General features: G+C 38.9%; 1 protein-coding gene across 2 annotated transcripts in view; it reads right to left on the bottom strand.

Annotated features, from left to right (window-relative positions):
- Positions 1-212: 212 nt before the first annotated feature.
- CRACD (capping protein inhibiting regulator of actin dynamics) overlaps positions 213-13,652 on the bottom strand; it is a 128,996-nt gene continuing 115,556 nt past the window's right edge. For both annotated transcript variants that reach the window (XM_088163397.1, XM_088163396.1), the window contains 5 exons: positions 12,691-12,873; positions 8,164-11,323; positions 6,965-7,155; positions 5,798-5,963; positions 213-2,987 (listed from right to left, as the gene is read on the bottom strand). In XM_088163397.1, the coding sequence (XP_088019523.1) occupies positions 2,827-2,987; positions 5,798-5,963; positions 6,965-7,155; positions 8,164-11,323; positions 12,691-12,873 (3,861 nt within the window). In that variant the 3' untranslated portion in view covers positions 213-2,826. The remainder of the gene's footprint in view (positions 2,988-5,797; positions 5,964-6,964; positions 7,156-8,163; positions 11,324-12,690; positions 12,874-13,652) is intronic.

The raw sequence follows: 13,652 nt of genomic DNA, 5'->3' as shown, positions 1-13,652 counted from the left end.
CAAAAGTATGCTTCACTGAGAGCATTTCCTAAGAGTCTTCTAAAAGAAGTATAGTAGAAACTCTTATCTTACTTTCTCTCATGAGCCACCTACTTTGAATCCTGTGTAGCACAGAGCAGATTTGTAGCACTGCAAAAAGTTCAGTTTGTAAGGCAAACCTGAACTACATGATTAGCAAAATGAGACACAGAGGACGTGTATCAATGATTAGATAATTTTGACCAGGTTATAGTTTAATAAGAATTAAAATGACAGTATAATAAACAATTGCACTTTAAAACATTTGAAAAATTAAAAAAGTACACAACAAATACCCCACAATTATACATCTTGTAGTTTTTATACATTACTATATGAACATAGAGGTTAATCATATATAACCTTGTCAAAAGAAATGGTATTTTGTGTTTGTATAAGTTACAAAAAATTGAGACAATATACTACATAGTGGTTTATTCGGTTCTTAAAACATTTTTTCTGTTTTAAACTGGGTAGTAGTGTTTTGGATTTATTTTTACAGATTTCCAATACTTTATCAGAAATGGTTGCAACAAAGCTAAAGCAAAGTAACACTTCTCTTCATTGGTATTTAGTGCAAATCTTTGTTAATTTAACATGAAATGTCACTGTTGCACATGTACACTTTAGAAATGTTTCCATCAAGTACTGTACAGTTTCCATTGTTACACTAGATACCTTTATGGTTGAAAAAAAAACTCTGCTTTGAAGCTTTAGCTTAGGACCATCCTTAATGAAAGCTCTAATCTATGTGCTATAAATGGATTGTATTGGAAAATTGCATTCTTATGTCATGCACAGTAGCACCTAATTTTGCTATGCTTTTCAAAATACCGGTATCTTTAATCCTGATTTATTTCACCTTCTCTGTATTTCTACCTGGCTCCCCCTCCCAAGACATAATTGTAAAAATGGATTTCAGGCCATTTAGTTATTACATATCCATACTGCAGGCAAATAAACTTGGGAAAAATGTAAATTTAAGATGCACTAATTCCTGGTGCTAGCAGAGCAAAAGTAATTACAGGGCCAGTTCTTTCTTCAAATATTGAAGGCATTAAGTTTTTTCCCAAGCAGTTGAGAGCAGCATTGTCTCATTTCTGCTTAAAACATGTTCATTACTTATATTCATGGTAAAGGTTACTTTAGAGATTCTGGTTTTAAATATGAAGCTGAGCAAAATTGATGGCTTAAGACACCCAAGAAAGCCCATCTTGCTTCTGCACATGTACTTGATCTAACACATCTGTTGTGTTTGTGCTACTGTAACCATGATACTGAGCCTCTGTCTTCTGTTCGCTGGGAAAGGCTGTACTTGACAATGACTTTTGCTGAAACTCCTTTTTGATTGTGGGAACAGAGTGTATAACAGGTTTTGTTCTGTTTTCTGCATAGTTTAAAATGCTGTTTCTCATGCTGCTTACAGCAGTTTGGCTAAAACACTTCCATGAAGCATCTGTTGTATCATTCTATAATGATGTTATTTCTTTTCATGAAAATGTCTCCCTTTATGATGTTGTAGGCTTAAAAGCTCCTTTGAGCCCTGTGGGTTTTTTTTAAAGTCTCCCTTGTAAAACAAACTCTGTTGATTTATTTAATAGGGTGACATTTTAAAATGCAGACCTAGAGATTTCTGTGGGATGTTGAGGATAGTGACGTTTTTATTACATCTATGGACTTTATCCTTTTTTTTGTAAGAGGGAGGGGGTGGACATTTCTGTTTTAGTTACGTGAAGTAATAAAGTGTTCAATTGCCACACCAGATACCTGAGATGGGGTAAATAAACCTCTATTTGAAGTGTTCTGGCTGTGCTGGTCAAAGTACAAGAAGTTATCTGAACTGCCTGATGTTGCACATGGAGTAAAATCGGTTAGGATGCAGAGTTAAAACTCCTAAAACTCTCACCGACTTAGCTTTCAGTTCTCAGTTAACTTCAGTTCTGCCAGCCCTGCTCCAGTGGGAACTTACTGAGACAAATTCTACAGGAATTTGCATTCACACGGGAACAGTTTAATTCCAGTGAATTGATTTGAAGTTGTAATACACAATCACTGTCTCTGTGCAGCATAAATATGGCCAAGCACAAACAGTGATGCACTTAAATGACTAGAAGCAGCAGTGAATCCCTGACTTCTTTCTGAGAGCTTAATGATATTTATTTAAAAATTGTGGCTTTTTAAGTAGGATTAATTCTTCTTAGAAGTGAGGGTATATAAATGTAGTGTATTAATCCTATGATGAAAGAAATTACCACAGCATTTGGATGGTACCATCTATTTATCATTTGCATGTGAAAAAGTGTATTCTGAAGCTCTTCCATAGTGAAAAAGCTTTCAAATAGCAGGCAGAACTGGCAGTTCATACAGTTTAACATGTTTAAATAAATTATGACTTAAGAGAAGGAAACATGCATCTTTCCTTAATTTCAACAACAAAGTTCTGAAAAAATTTCTGAGATCTCAAACATAGAGATCTAAAATTCCAGAACTGAATACCAACAGAATTTAAGAAGCTTCTGAATCCTTATTCTGTCTGGCCCTTTTTATGATACCTGCTAAAATTTACATCCAGTATCTGAGCACTCAAGTTTTTGAGAGAGTCTGGCTGAGAGATTTTTGCCATGACCTCCTTTAGCTTTTTGTCGAAGCAATGGAATATATGACTTGTGTAGGCTTTACAGTGAGCTAGAGCAAAATGGTAATCAGTTCAGTTTTCAGTCCTTCCAATACATGCATTTTCAGTTTTGTCATGTGTAAAAAGCAGAATAAATAAATCAATAGTCAGCAACAGAGATGTAACTTCACAGTTTACTTTATGATCTGTGGACAATCACTCCAGGCTTTTGCTTTCCTCTTGGCTAGTGCAAGCCAGGCTGGTTCTGTTGACACTGGGTTAGCATCAGGTGTAGAGAATCTCTTGGCCACCTCCTTTGTCACTGGGGTTGATGGAACAGAATCTGAAATTTCCACTTTTTTTATGGGATAGAGAGAAGTTAAAAAGAAAACAACATTAGTTGAATTCTGTGCTTTGTTGCAGAATTCTAGAGATTTCACTTTTATGTGAAGGTATTCTAACAGTAGGTATTTATTTCCAACACTTTCAGTTAGATCTTACTAATTGCAAAATAATCAAGTTAGGTGGAGCTGAGTTTCCTTTTTCAGAGGTGACTCCAAGTAATCTAACTCACAAAAATAGGGACAAAATTTTCAGTCCTTGTGACATCCAAAGAAAATATTTCCAATTTGCTTGTCTTCCTCTTTAAATCAATTACATCTGCACCATAGCAAGCAATGGGAAATAAAGCTGGAGGTTTTTTTCTCTTTGGTAATGCAGCTGCTGCACACATGTAAACCAAATATATTCAGTAATATTTAGATTCCCTCTTCAAAGAAGAAGGTGGTCCTATAGCTTCCTGCCTCAGTTAACCCTCCCAAGAGACTGTCCTGAAAGAGAAAGAAACCTGCTTTCCCCACTAGCTGTTTGCCACATTTTCTTCTAAGTAGTATAAGACAAACAGCTGTCTCCATAAGAAAATGTGTTTAATAAACAAATGATTTCTTAGAAGCAACTACACAGAGCAAAACCATGGAAGTATTGTAGAAGTCAAATGGGAAAATAAATTCTGAGACAGTGAATACCCTCAAAGGCAACTTGAAATGAGTCCTGTCTTAAACATATGGAGTAACTCTAAAAATCTTAGTTATAAAATAACTCTTCACTCCATCTCCTGGCCCCTCCAGTTACATATTTTGTTTTTTAGGAGGTAATTTTTATTTGTTAAATGTTCAGATTCCCAATTACTTTTAGTTGCATTTCATTTTGAAGTTTTGAATGTGTATAAAAGCTTTAAAATTGTGTAGAAACTTTAAAATTGCATGGATGCCAAAAATGTTCTATTTTTCTTTTTAGTGCATCTTTAGTAATTTATTTTTATCTGCAGGTAAATGAACAGTAGCAGCAACAATTTTTTTCTCTAGATGGACACTTTGAAAAGCTAATTATTTTAAATACTACGCTTTAAAATATAATTATTTTAAATTTATGCTATTTTAAAAGTCCCACACTCCTATCAGTTCCTGTTGTACAAGACACAAGTGTAATTTTGAAATACACCACCTTCAAGTTGTGAATGTTTTCTAATGTCCTTAGAGGAGGACTCAGCAGACTTCCATTTTAAACATGTTCTAGGCTGGTCTTCTGTCTTAAATGCTCTTCTAACCTTGGGAAGCCCATATCGATCTTATTACCCACAAATACTTGTATATATGTGTAGTTTCTAAAGGCTGCCTGGCTCCAAAAATAGTCAGTAATCACAGGGAAATCCAGTCACTATTTCTTAAGGCCAATAGAGTTCTGTGCTTTCACTTTAGATATTTCAAAATTGGTAATTTCTCCTCAGTCTCCTTCTGAACTGTCACTCTAGTGCAGAAAAATGACCTTGGATAATTGGGTTTGGCCCTTTGATCTAATTTGGCATCATCTATTGTGATGGAGTTTGATTTCTGCTAGATCTGACCATGTACAGCATAACATTCTGAGTCTTTGGGGGTAGGGCTGCAGTAGAGCTGCTTTAGAGTTTGACAGGAGTGCTGTAAAGCATGAACGTTTTGGGCAATTTGTGTAAGATCTTAGAATGGTTTGGGTTGGAAAGGACCTTTAAAGGTCATTTGGCCAACCCAAGATGTTCCGAGTGAAGTTCTCAGGGATATCTGCTCTGGTGTGCAGCTGCAGTGTGAAGATCCAGCTGCTGAATCAACTGAATATAGGCAGGTGTAGGGGGGTTTCAGTTTGGGATTGTCTGTAATGCAGGAGTAGGTTTAGCCTTTAACAAATTAGTTAAGTCACATCATTGCTTTCAATAGTTGCATTTCACCATTCTTGGCATAGAGTGGTACTGAGTAGATGCCACTGATATATGTATTTACTTTCAAGAATGCTATTTACTTGAATAACTTTTAAAAAGGTTTCCTCAACACCTATCTACTCTCTTTTCCCTAGGACTACTGTTAGCTAGAGAAATATAGGCAAGTCTATATTTCAACAATCACCTCATGCCACCTCAAATATTGTGCCCTTTGGGGAAGTACTTGCCTGTCTTTTGAATATAGGATAGTTTCAGCTTAACTGAAGTGACAGATAAAGCAGTGGGTTCCGGTTCCAACCTACCATGCCAAAGATTTGACTGGGAGGGAGAAGTCCTAGATTCAAAGTAACAGACTGCCTTCAACTGAATTGATTATCTTCTGCATTTTTCAAATGAGAATACTCCTTTCCAGTATTGGGGGGGTTAATATTTTTACTTGACAAACTGGGAGGTGTGAGAACACAATATGCTTCATTTCCTGCACAAATATACTTTGAAGAAATTAAATATAACTCCCTGTCTGTTCTAACCCCCAACCTAAAGGCAAAACAGCACTGCAATTGCAATTTACGGTAAATCAGATCCCTCTAATGTGCATTAGTCATGTTCCAAAAATACTTTTGGTTATGGCTTGGGGAGACAGCCTAATTTTGTTAACTTGAACTGGGGCAATTCGAAGGCGTTGCAGCAGTGCAGCCTTAATAACCTGGGAAGACTGGTAGAAGGCTGTGAAAATTACGTATTTCCACCATAATGACCAGCACACGAGATGGGAATAAGTTGTGTTATTCTATGGAATGCATTTGTAATTCTAGCAGTAGTACATGAGGGAAAGGAAACCCCCTCGTGCACTTTCTCAATACCATTTCTGAAGTGCATTATTCCTAGAGTGAATCTGAATCTCTCAACTGTACCTGTCACAGAAGTTGGAAGGGTGTTCGACTTTTTTAGATGCTCCCTTCTTTCTAGTCTTGACACAGCAGTCTCAATTTTCTTCTCTCCTTCTTGAGTTGTAGATTTCTGAAGTGTGCTTGTTTTGCTGCTGCTACTTTTGTTATCTGACTGATTGCTTACAGCAGCCTAGAACAGAGAAGGAAAACTGCTAAATGAGAAAGTCTGTCATGTAACGGCTACAAGTTAGAGACTAAACACTTGATGCTCTCATTCATCGCCTGTCCTTTCCTTAACCTTCCTTTCTGGCAAAGGATCACAACACTGATACTTCTAATACCAACAGTTATTAAAGACTGTGAAAAAGCCCCACAAAGTTTAATTTGTCATGTTGTCATTTCAGTCAAAATACTTCAGTCCTCCCTGTTATATACAGCACTGAAACACAGTGTGCATCTGTGGGCAACCTCACGCCCACTGCTGTTTTCTTCCATCAGTTTTCTATGTCTCAGGTTGTGCCTGTATCCATCAGATATTTGGTTCTCCTAACAAACAGGAAAATATATTTTGTTATCCACATATTCTCCCTTTTTACCATCTGTGATATCTATATATAACATCACTGTTTGTGCACCATCACTTTGGTACTGTAAGTAGAAGTGCTTCCCTTACTAATAGAAAGCCATAGAGAGTAAGCAGCTATTTGGAGAACAGGAAAGAAGTGATTGAATTCAGTGCCAGCATTTGGATGGATCATGATTGTTCATCTGTATTTTACCCAAATATTATGTGCTGAAAAAAGTAAAAATCCGGACTTACTAATATTCAGCTATAATTGCATATTCCAGCTGTAAAGGTTAACATCTCACTCTGAAAGAACCTCATTGCACACAATTTTTCTGTTCCATCCTCTGCACAGTAGTTCTTCTTATGATTGTCATTAACTACCACCTGGTATCATCAAAGTTTACACTAAAATTGCCGAACTATTGCACCCTATTTTCTCCTGAAGATCTCAGCTTTGCAAGAGGGAACTCCAAACTTTCTGAATACTTTTTACTTGCTGTCATTTTACCTTTTATGAATTCTTACCAAACATTAAAAAAAATATTCCCACAAAACAAAATCAGCTAACAGTTATAATTATGGTGTCGGTATTTCTAATGGGCAGGTTTCTAAAGATTGCTTACATTTTCTTTAGCCAGTTTCTCCGCTTGTTTTGCCTCTCTGGCTTGTCTTCTCTCCTCTCTCGTAGCTTGCTGCTCACGAAATCCCTTTTGCTTTTGCAGTGCTAATGTAATCCAAAGTGGTTGTGAAGTTTCCACTTTTTCCAACAATTTTGAGCCATCTAAAGAGTGCCTGCTCTGAAGGACAGGCTTTTCTGAAAGAAAACATGACAAGAATTGATTGAGTAATGCATATTTCTTGTCTTGAGAAAAGCCCTACAACTTCTCTACCTTGTGAAAATACAGGAGCTAAGCCCATTGAATGCCATGTCAGTCACAGACCTTGGCAGACTGCACGACAAATCCTGAAACAGATTTTATGCCTCAGGAATAAGACCTAATTCGACACACTCACCCAGCTGTCCAAATTTATCCCTTTTTTCGTGTGTGTGAAAAAAAGAAAAAATCAGAAGTTCCACTGAGATACTGTTTTAGACATGTCCTGATGTTTGAAAAATTCAAGAGTGAAAAGATTTGGGATTTTCCCAATGAAATGCTGAATTCCTGCTTCAGTCTTTTGAGTGTCCTTACTCTGAAAGGGTAATTTTCCCTCTTGTACAGAATACCATTTCAGGACACAGGGGCTTTCAGCTCTTCTCTGAAGAGACATTATGACTACTCTAATTGTTTTCATCACTGAAGACTGCCTCAAGCACAGACTGCTGTGCCCAGCTGTATTGTTTAAATAAATAATTTGCCCAGGATAAGGGGATCTAGATCTTAATATTTTTGAAGGTAGATAACATTTCTCTAAAAAGAAAATCAACAGAATGTAGATTTTAAAAATTACACCATCTGCTCTGATAGCACCATTATCCATGGACCACAGAGCCCATCACCTGACTCACTAGAGGCAGAAGTAACATCTGTGCTGAGGAAAAATACACACACACACACACACTTCTCTTACCTCCCTGAAATTACCTTTCTTAAATAGGTTGCACTGGTCACACTGAATTTATGGGCTTTCACACTCGTTCAGACAACCCTAAGCACTGTAACAGTCCTCCACAAGTAACCTACCAGGTAGAAATTATAGCTTCCTTCACAAGTAACATACCAGGTAAAAATTATAGCTTAAGACCAAATGTATTCCTCTGGACCTCAAATATCTAATTTTGGAAATGCAGACAATAGCTAAATTTGCTTTGAAAGATACATACCTTTCTTCAATGGCTCAGGCTTTTTGTCATTTTTTTCTCTCCATGGAATACTTAGAGATGGGAAAAATGACTTCCTCTCTTTGATTTCTTCCTCTTCATTTTTGCAGTCATTGGATGGTATGGGTTGGGCTGCATTTGCTCTGTCTTCTTTTCTCCAGCCACCATCTGATTCAGCTTTAACCACCCTTTGCCCCAGCATTTCAGACAGGTTTGATCTGTTCATTTTAGAGAGAGGAGATGATGGTGGGGTCTGGCTGGTGGGCTTTGGAGCCAAAGCAGGTTTCTGTGAGACCAGTGACTTGCTTGCTGGTTTCTCATGAGCAGGTAGAGCACTCTGGCCAGTGGCTGGTGGGACCCCTGATGTGCCCACAGGTGGTGAAAACTCCACCACAGTAACTGAAGAGTCTTTTAAATTACCAGGGATGTTTGCTCTCCCAGTTCCAGGGGAGGTACTTTCTTGTGGAGTGAAAACAGAGGATTCTTTGTCACCTTCTGTTGAGGTGAGTGGGTCAGGCACACCATCAAAACTGTCTCCTGCACTGTATCTTTTCTTTTTCTTTTGTTCTGCCTGTTGATCATAATGAAAACGTAAAGAGTAGTTTGTCCGTCGTAACTTTATCCCGAAAGGAGAAACATTTTCTTCTCCATTTGGTGGTGGTTTATCTGCTTTTTTTGTGCTGTTATTCTGCTGATTTTCCGGAGCATTGGGAAGTTCTGGCTGGGGTAATTCCTTCCCCATAGAATGTGGAAAACTTGGAACAAGGAATGATGGAAGATCTTTTGCAAATTTACAACCTTCAGTGCTGTCTGTCACTTCCCTATGGGTTTCTGTTTTCTCCTTAGGCTTTTCAGCTAAGTTATCCTTAAAAGTGGAAACTACATCCTCCTTTGAATCAGCAGATGAGTCAGTGGTTCTCCCCACAGCCACTGTTTCATTGCCTTTTGCCACATTTACATTCTCAGCATCTGAATTGGATTTTGAAGCGTCTGAAAATTTCTGCCATGCTGGTGTTATGGAGAACTTTGCATTTGCAGAGAGGGTTTTCCTCAGATTGCCGTGGGGAGCTCCACGTCCTCGGGGTGTCCAGTCATCACTGTGCCTGCAGACAGTTACTCGGTCTCTCTCATATTTGTTGTTTTCTGCATTCTTTAGGATTCTGGAGCGGATAGAGGCCCACTCAGCCAGTACAGCCTGGTTGTTCAATGCCTCTTGTGCATGTTTCATTTTACTGCTGCTGGGTTTGGGATCCTGTTTTTTTCTCTCAGACTTCTCTGGAGAGGGAATATCCACATTTTTCCTCTCTTCTGTTAAGCCAAGTAATGATTTGCAAGCCGTGTCCTTAATCTGGTTCAAGTTCACTGCTGTGCCACACAGCTGTGCACCAGTAACCAAAATAGCTGTGTGAGGTACACACACAGATGATGGGAGGGAATGAGAGCCCTTACTGGTAGTGTGCACTGTGCAGTCTTTGACAGATGGAGAAGAGAGTCCTGCTCCTTTGATGGGCATAACAGGACTCAGATTTACTTTCTGAAATATTATCTGTTTATCTCCAGAAGACACTTGAAATGTGAAGGGTCTGGATGCAGTTTGTCTTTCATCTACCTCTTGCCACCGAAGTTCTTCCCCTATGCGTTTTTGCTCCTGAGCCTCAACTTCTCTCTTCAGTTTCTGGGCTAGCATTTCTTCTGCTGTTTTAGTCTCTTTTTCTGGCTGTTTGACTTTTTGGGAACTTGATCCTTCTTGGAACTTTTCCTCTGCTAGATGCCTATCAGCCTCTCCAGCAGAACACAACTGATCTTTTTCCTGTGGCTGTTCCAAGGATTTTTCTTGTTTTGGCTGAAGATTTTGTCTTTCTGTGTCTACCTTCTGCTCTTTCAGCTTGTTCCATTCATGTCCATTTTGTTCCTTTTGCTGCTTCAGTTCATCTTGTAGAATACAGTCTGAGCTTTCCATGTGCATTTGTTTTGTGAGTTTGTGTTTCCTCTGCTCTTCCCGTTTCTTTTTCTTATCCATCACTTGCTGGGGTTGTTCCTTCTCGGTCTCTTCATTCTCCTTCAAGTCCTGTCGTTGCTCCTCCTGTTTCTTCTCTTGTTTGAGGCTCTCAGGCTCTTTCTCCTGTTTCAGTTTTATTTCAACTTCTTCAAGCTCTTTCTCTTCTAGTTCTTGTCGCTGTATTTCTTCCTTATTTTGTTTCTTGAGCTCTTTTTGTTCCTCCAGCCAGTTTCTTTCTTCTTCCTTTTGACTGCCTTTTTCAGTCCTACGTTGCCTTAATTCTTCCAGTGCTGGCTTCTTCTGCTCTTCCAGCTCTTGGCTTTGTTTCTCCTCCATATCCTTGTGCTTCTGCTCTTCCCATTCCTGATGCTTCTCCTCCTCCAATTCCTGATATCTCTGCTGTTCTTGGTGCTTCTGCACCTCCAGCTCTCGTCTCTGTTGCTCTTCCTGTTCCTGGTGCTTCTCTTCCTCCTGCTTTAGTCTCTGCTGTTCCTCCCATTGCTGGTGCCGCTGCTCCTCCAGCTCTCGTCTCTGCTGTTCCTCCTGTTCCTTGAGCTTCTGCTCCTCCAGCTCTCGTCTCTGTTGCTCTTCTTGTTCCTTGAGCTTCTGCTCCTCCAGCTCTCGTCTCCGCTGTTCCTCCTGTTCCTTGAGCTTCTGCACTTCCAGCTCTTGTCTCTGCTGTTCCTCCGCTTCCCAGTGCCTCTTCTCCTCCAGGTCTTGTCTTTGTTGATCCTCCAACTCCTTCTGCATCTGCTCCTCCAGCTCTTGCCTTTTTTCAGCCTTCATCAGTCTTTCCTCTTCATTGCGTGTTTGCTCTTCTATTTTCAAAGATGTCTCTCCTTCAAGGAGGTATTGCCTCCTCTCTTCTTCGCAGCGTCTTTTTTCCTGCTCTTTCCGCATCTCCTCAAGTTCTTGGCACCTTTTTTCTTCCATTTCTCTTTGTTCTTCCATTTCTACAATCTGTCTTATCCTTTCAGCTTCAAGGATACCCCAGTGATCTTGAATTCTTTTTTCCTCTGCCGGCTGAAGATGCTTCTGCTCATCTCTGTCCTGGATTAGCTTGTCTGCTGTGAAGCGTCCATTATAAGCTGGGTATATGTCCTCATACAGCTGAATTTCTAGGTCCTCTGGCTCAAATTCTGTTATTGTTAAGCTTTGTGATCCCTAAAATTGGAGACAAGTTTGGAGTTACTGAACATTGCCTACTGGCTTTACAGTGAACAAAGAGTTGCAAATCCAAAAAAAAAAAAAAAAAATTAAACAGTGATTTAGATGAGCCAACACACCTCTTCCCAATTTATGGATTACATCATCATAGATCCCATGTTTCTCACCTATTTGGACGATAGCCTTTAAATGAAACAAAACATCCCAAGAGTGATATAATGCCCGTATAATGCCAACTATTGGATCACCGTTTGGTATACATTGAGACCTGCCATTTCAAATTTGCAGAATAAATTTCATATGCCCATTATTCTTCTACTACTTAGAACTCCATCCTTTAAGCTTGAAATAATTAATGCCTGCTTAGGGGCATTGTTTTTCCTGTTCTTTCATGGCAAATCTGGTACTTGCAGAGACAGAGCTGTTGTCTGCAGAATAAAGCTCTGCAATGAACAGGAAAGAACACTCCTCAGGGAAACACAATTTGCCTTCTTTTCACAAATCCTGAGCCAGGATATCTTCCTCATTAGCTGTGCTGAGACTCCAGTGCTATTGTAGGAACCATGGGAACATGTATGGACAGTACAGCCAGAGCTTCCCAGGAATACTGCTCTGTTCTGTACCTGAAGAGTGCTTGCCTTTAGGAAAACAGCTCAGCTACTGTCCTGGCCAGCTGTCGTTTGTCGAGCCATCATTTGGCTCCAGTTAACCATTCTATAAACAAGAGGTTTTAATTTAATTTCTTCATTGCAAGAGTGATAAATCCAAGTACAGTGGTGCAGAAGAAAGGGCAGTGGCCTCTCCTGAGCCACTAGTCTTGTCCTATGTACAAGAACTAATAAGATGTCAGGATAAAAACCAAGACAGATGTGCAGTAAGTGTACAAAGCCACAACTTTGTATTTCTCTCTATAGCTGTTGCAAGAGCTACATTACTTAAGTCTTATTCTTTCTTATAAGGCAAAGATATTACTCCTGTCAGAACCCATTCTCAATTAAGAGAATATGATTTTTTGCCAACCAAATTTTGCACCATCTGATTGCCTGAATTAGAGCAGCATTAGCAGCAGCATATATCTTCAGGCCATTATGACCTAAAGGTTGTACTAGAAAAACTAGAATCAGAAAACTCTCCCAGTGTAAAATCCTAGTGGAAGTACTTCAGGTTTAAGTAGTATTTGTCTCAACAGGCAATATTAAAATTTCTTTGTGTCTTCTCTCCAGCTAGGGTTTCAGAAAAATAACAATGTTAATCACATCTTAAGTCCTCTGTCTATAGATCCTGTTACACTCATTTATGGTTATTTTGTACCCAGTTTCAAAAGTAATCACCCTCCTCTCACTGTTTGGCCAGTCATTTAATACCTTTGTCAATCTCTTGTGCTGTCTTGACATCCTCTGCTTTTTTGGCTTCACTGACAGTTTGTGCTTAGCTGCACTGTTGTCTAGACGAGCAAGAGCCTGGGGAACTGAATCCAAATTGATTGTTTCAATTGTGCCAGAACAGGAAAACTGTCTTTTTGGCCGAGCTGATTTAACTGGAGTGATCTGTTTGTGTCACAAACACAAGAAACCATTATTAAAGTATTTGTTCCATTAAATAAATAAATAAATACATAAATAAATAAATAAATAAATAAATTACAGACACACACATCTTTGCAGGTTTGAATTAAAAGGAATTCTTAGCAGAAAATATTTGAAACCCTGGCTTTCCGTTATACAAATCATAAATTTTGGACATGAAAGTTACAGCTCTAATATTTTCCCATTTTCAGTATTACACATTTTTATAGTTTCCACATAAAAATTACTTAGACCATTCTATTGAAATTTTTTCACAGCTTAACTCCACTCTGAACTTGTTGGGAATGGAAAAGGCACAGGCAGGGTTTTAAGCAACATCAAACACTGGGACATTTTAAAGTTTGCTTACTGTGAAATAAGATCTACATCTTTAAATAATTTAGATTATACACTTTAGGCAGAAGAAAATCAGATTGACTTATCTAAGCATCATAACAGCTACAGAGCTGTACTCTCTGCATGGGAGATGACTGCAGCATTGGCTCTCAGACTGGCAGGGTGCCTGTGGAAAAGCTTCCCTCCAGAGTCATGTGGAGTTGTCCAAGACAGCACCAAACAGCAAAAAACTGAAGTAAGTCAACACTGGCTTTGATGGCTGCTTTATTTCTTTATTTCTCATGCCCTTCAAATACTTGGGTTCAGAAAGTGTAAATATAAGCAAAGTGATTCAGTGAGACTTCTTCTGTGAATAAATAGTGGAACTGTATGTCTAGGCATGTAAGAATGGGCCTGTCATCTGT

The sequence above is a fragment of the Sturnus vulgaris genome, chromosome 4 (genome assembly GCF_052056855.1).
Source record: "Sturnus vulgaris isolate bStuVul1 chromosome 4, bStuVul1.hap1, whole genome shotgun sequence".
In the NCBI taxonomy this organism is placed as follows: domain Eukaryota; kingdom Metazoa; phylum Chordata; class Aves; order Passeriformes; family Sturnidae; genus Sturnus; species Sturnus vulgaris.
This window is presented reverse-complemented; position numbering and strand designations above follow the sequence as displayed.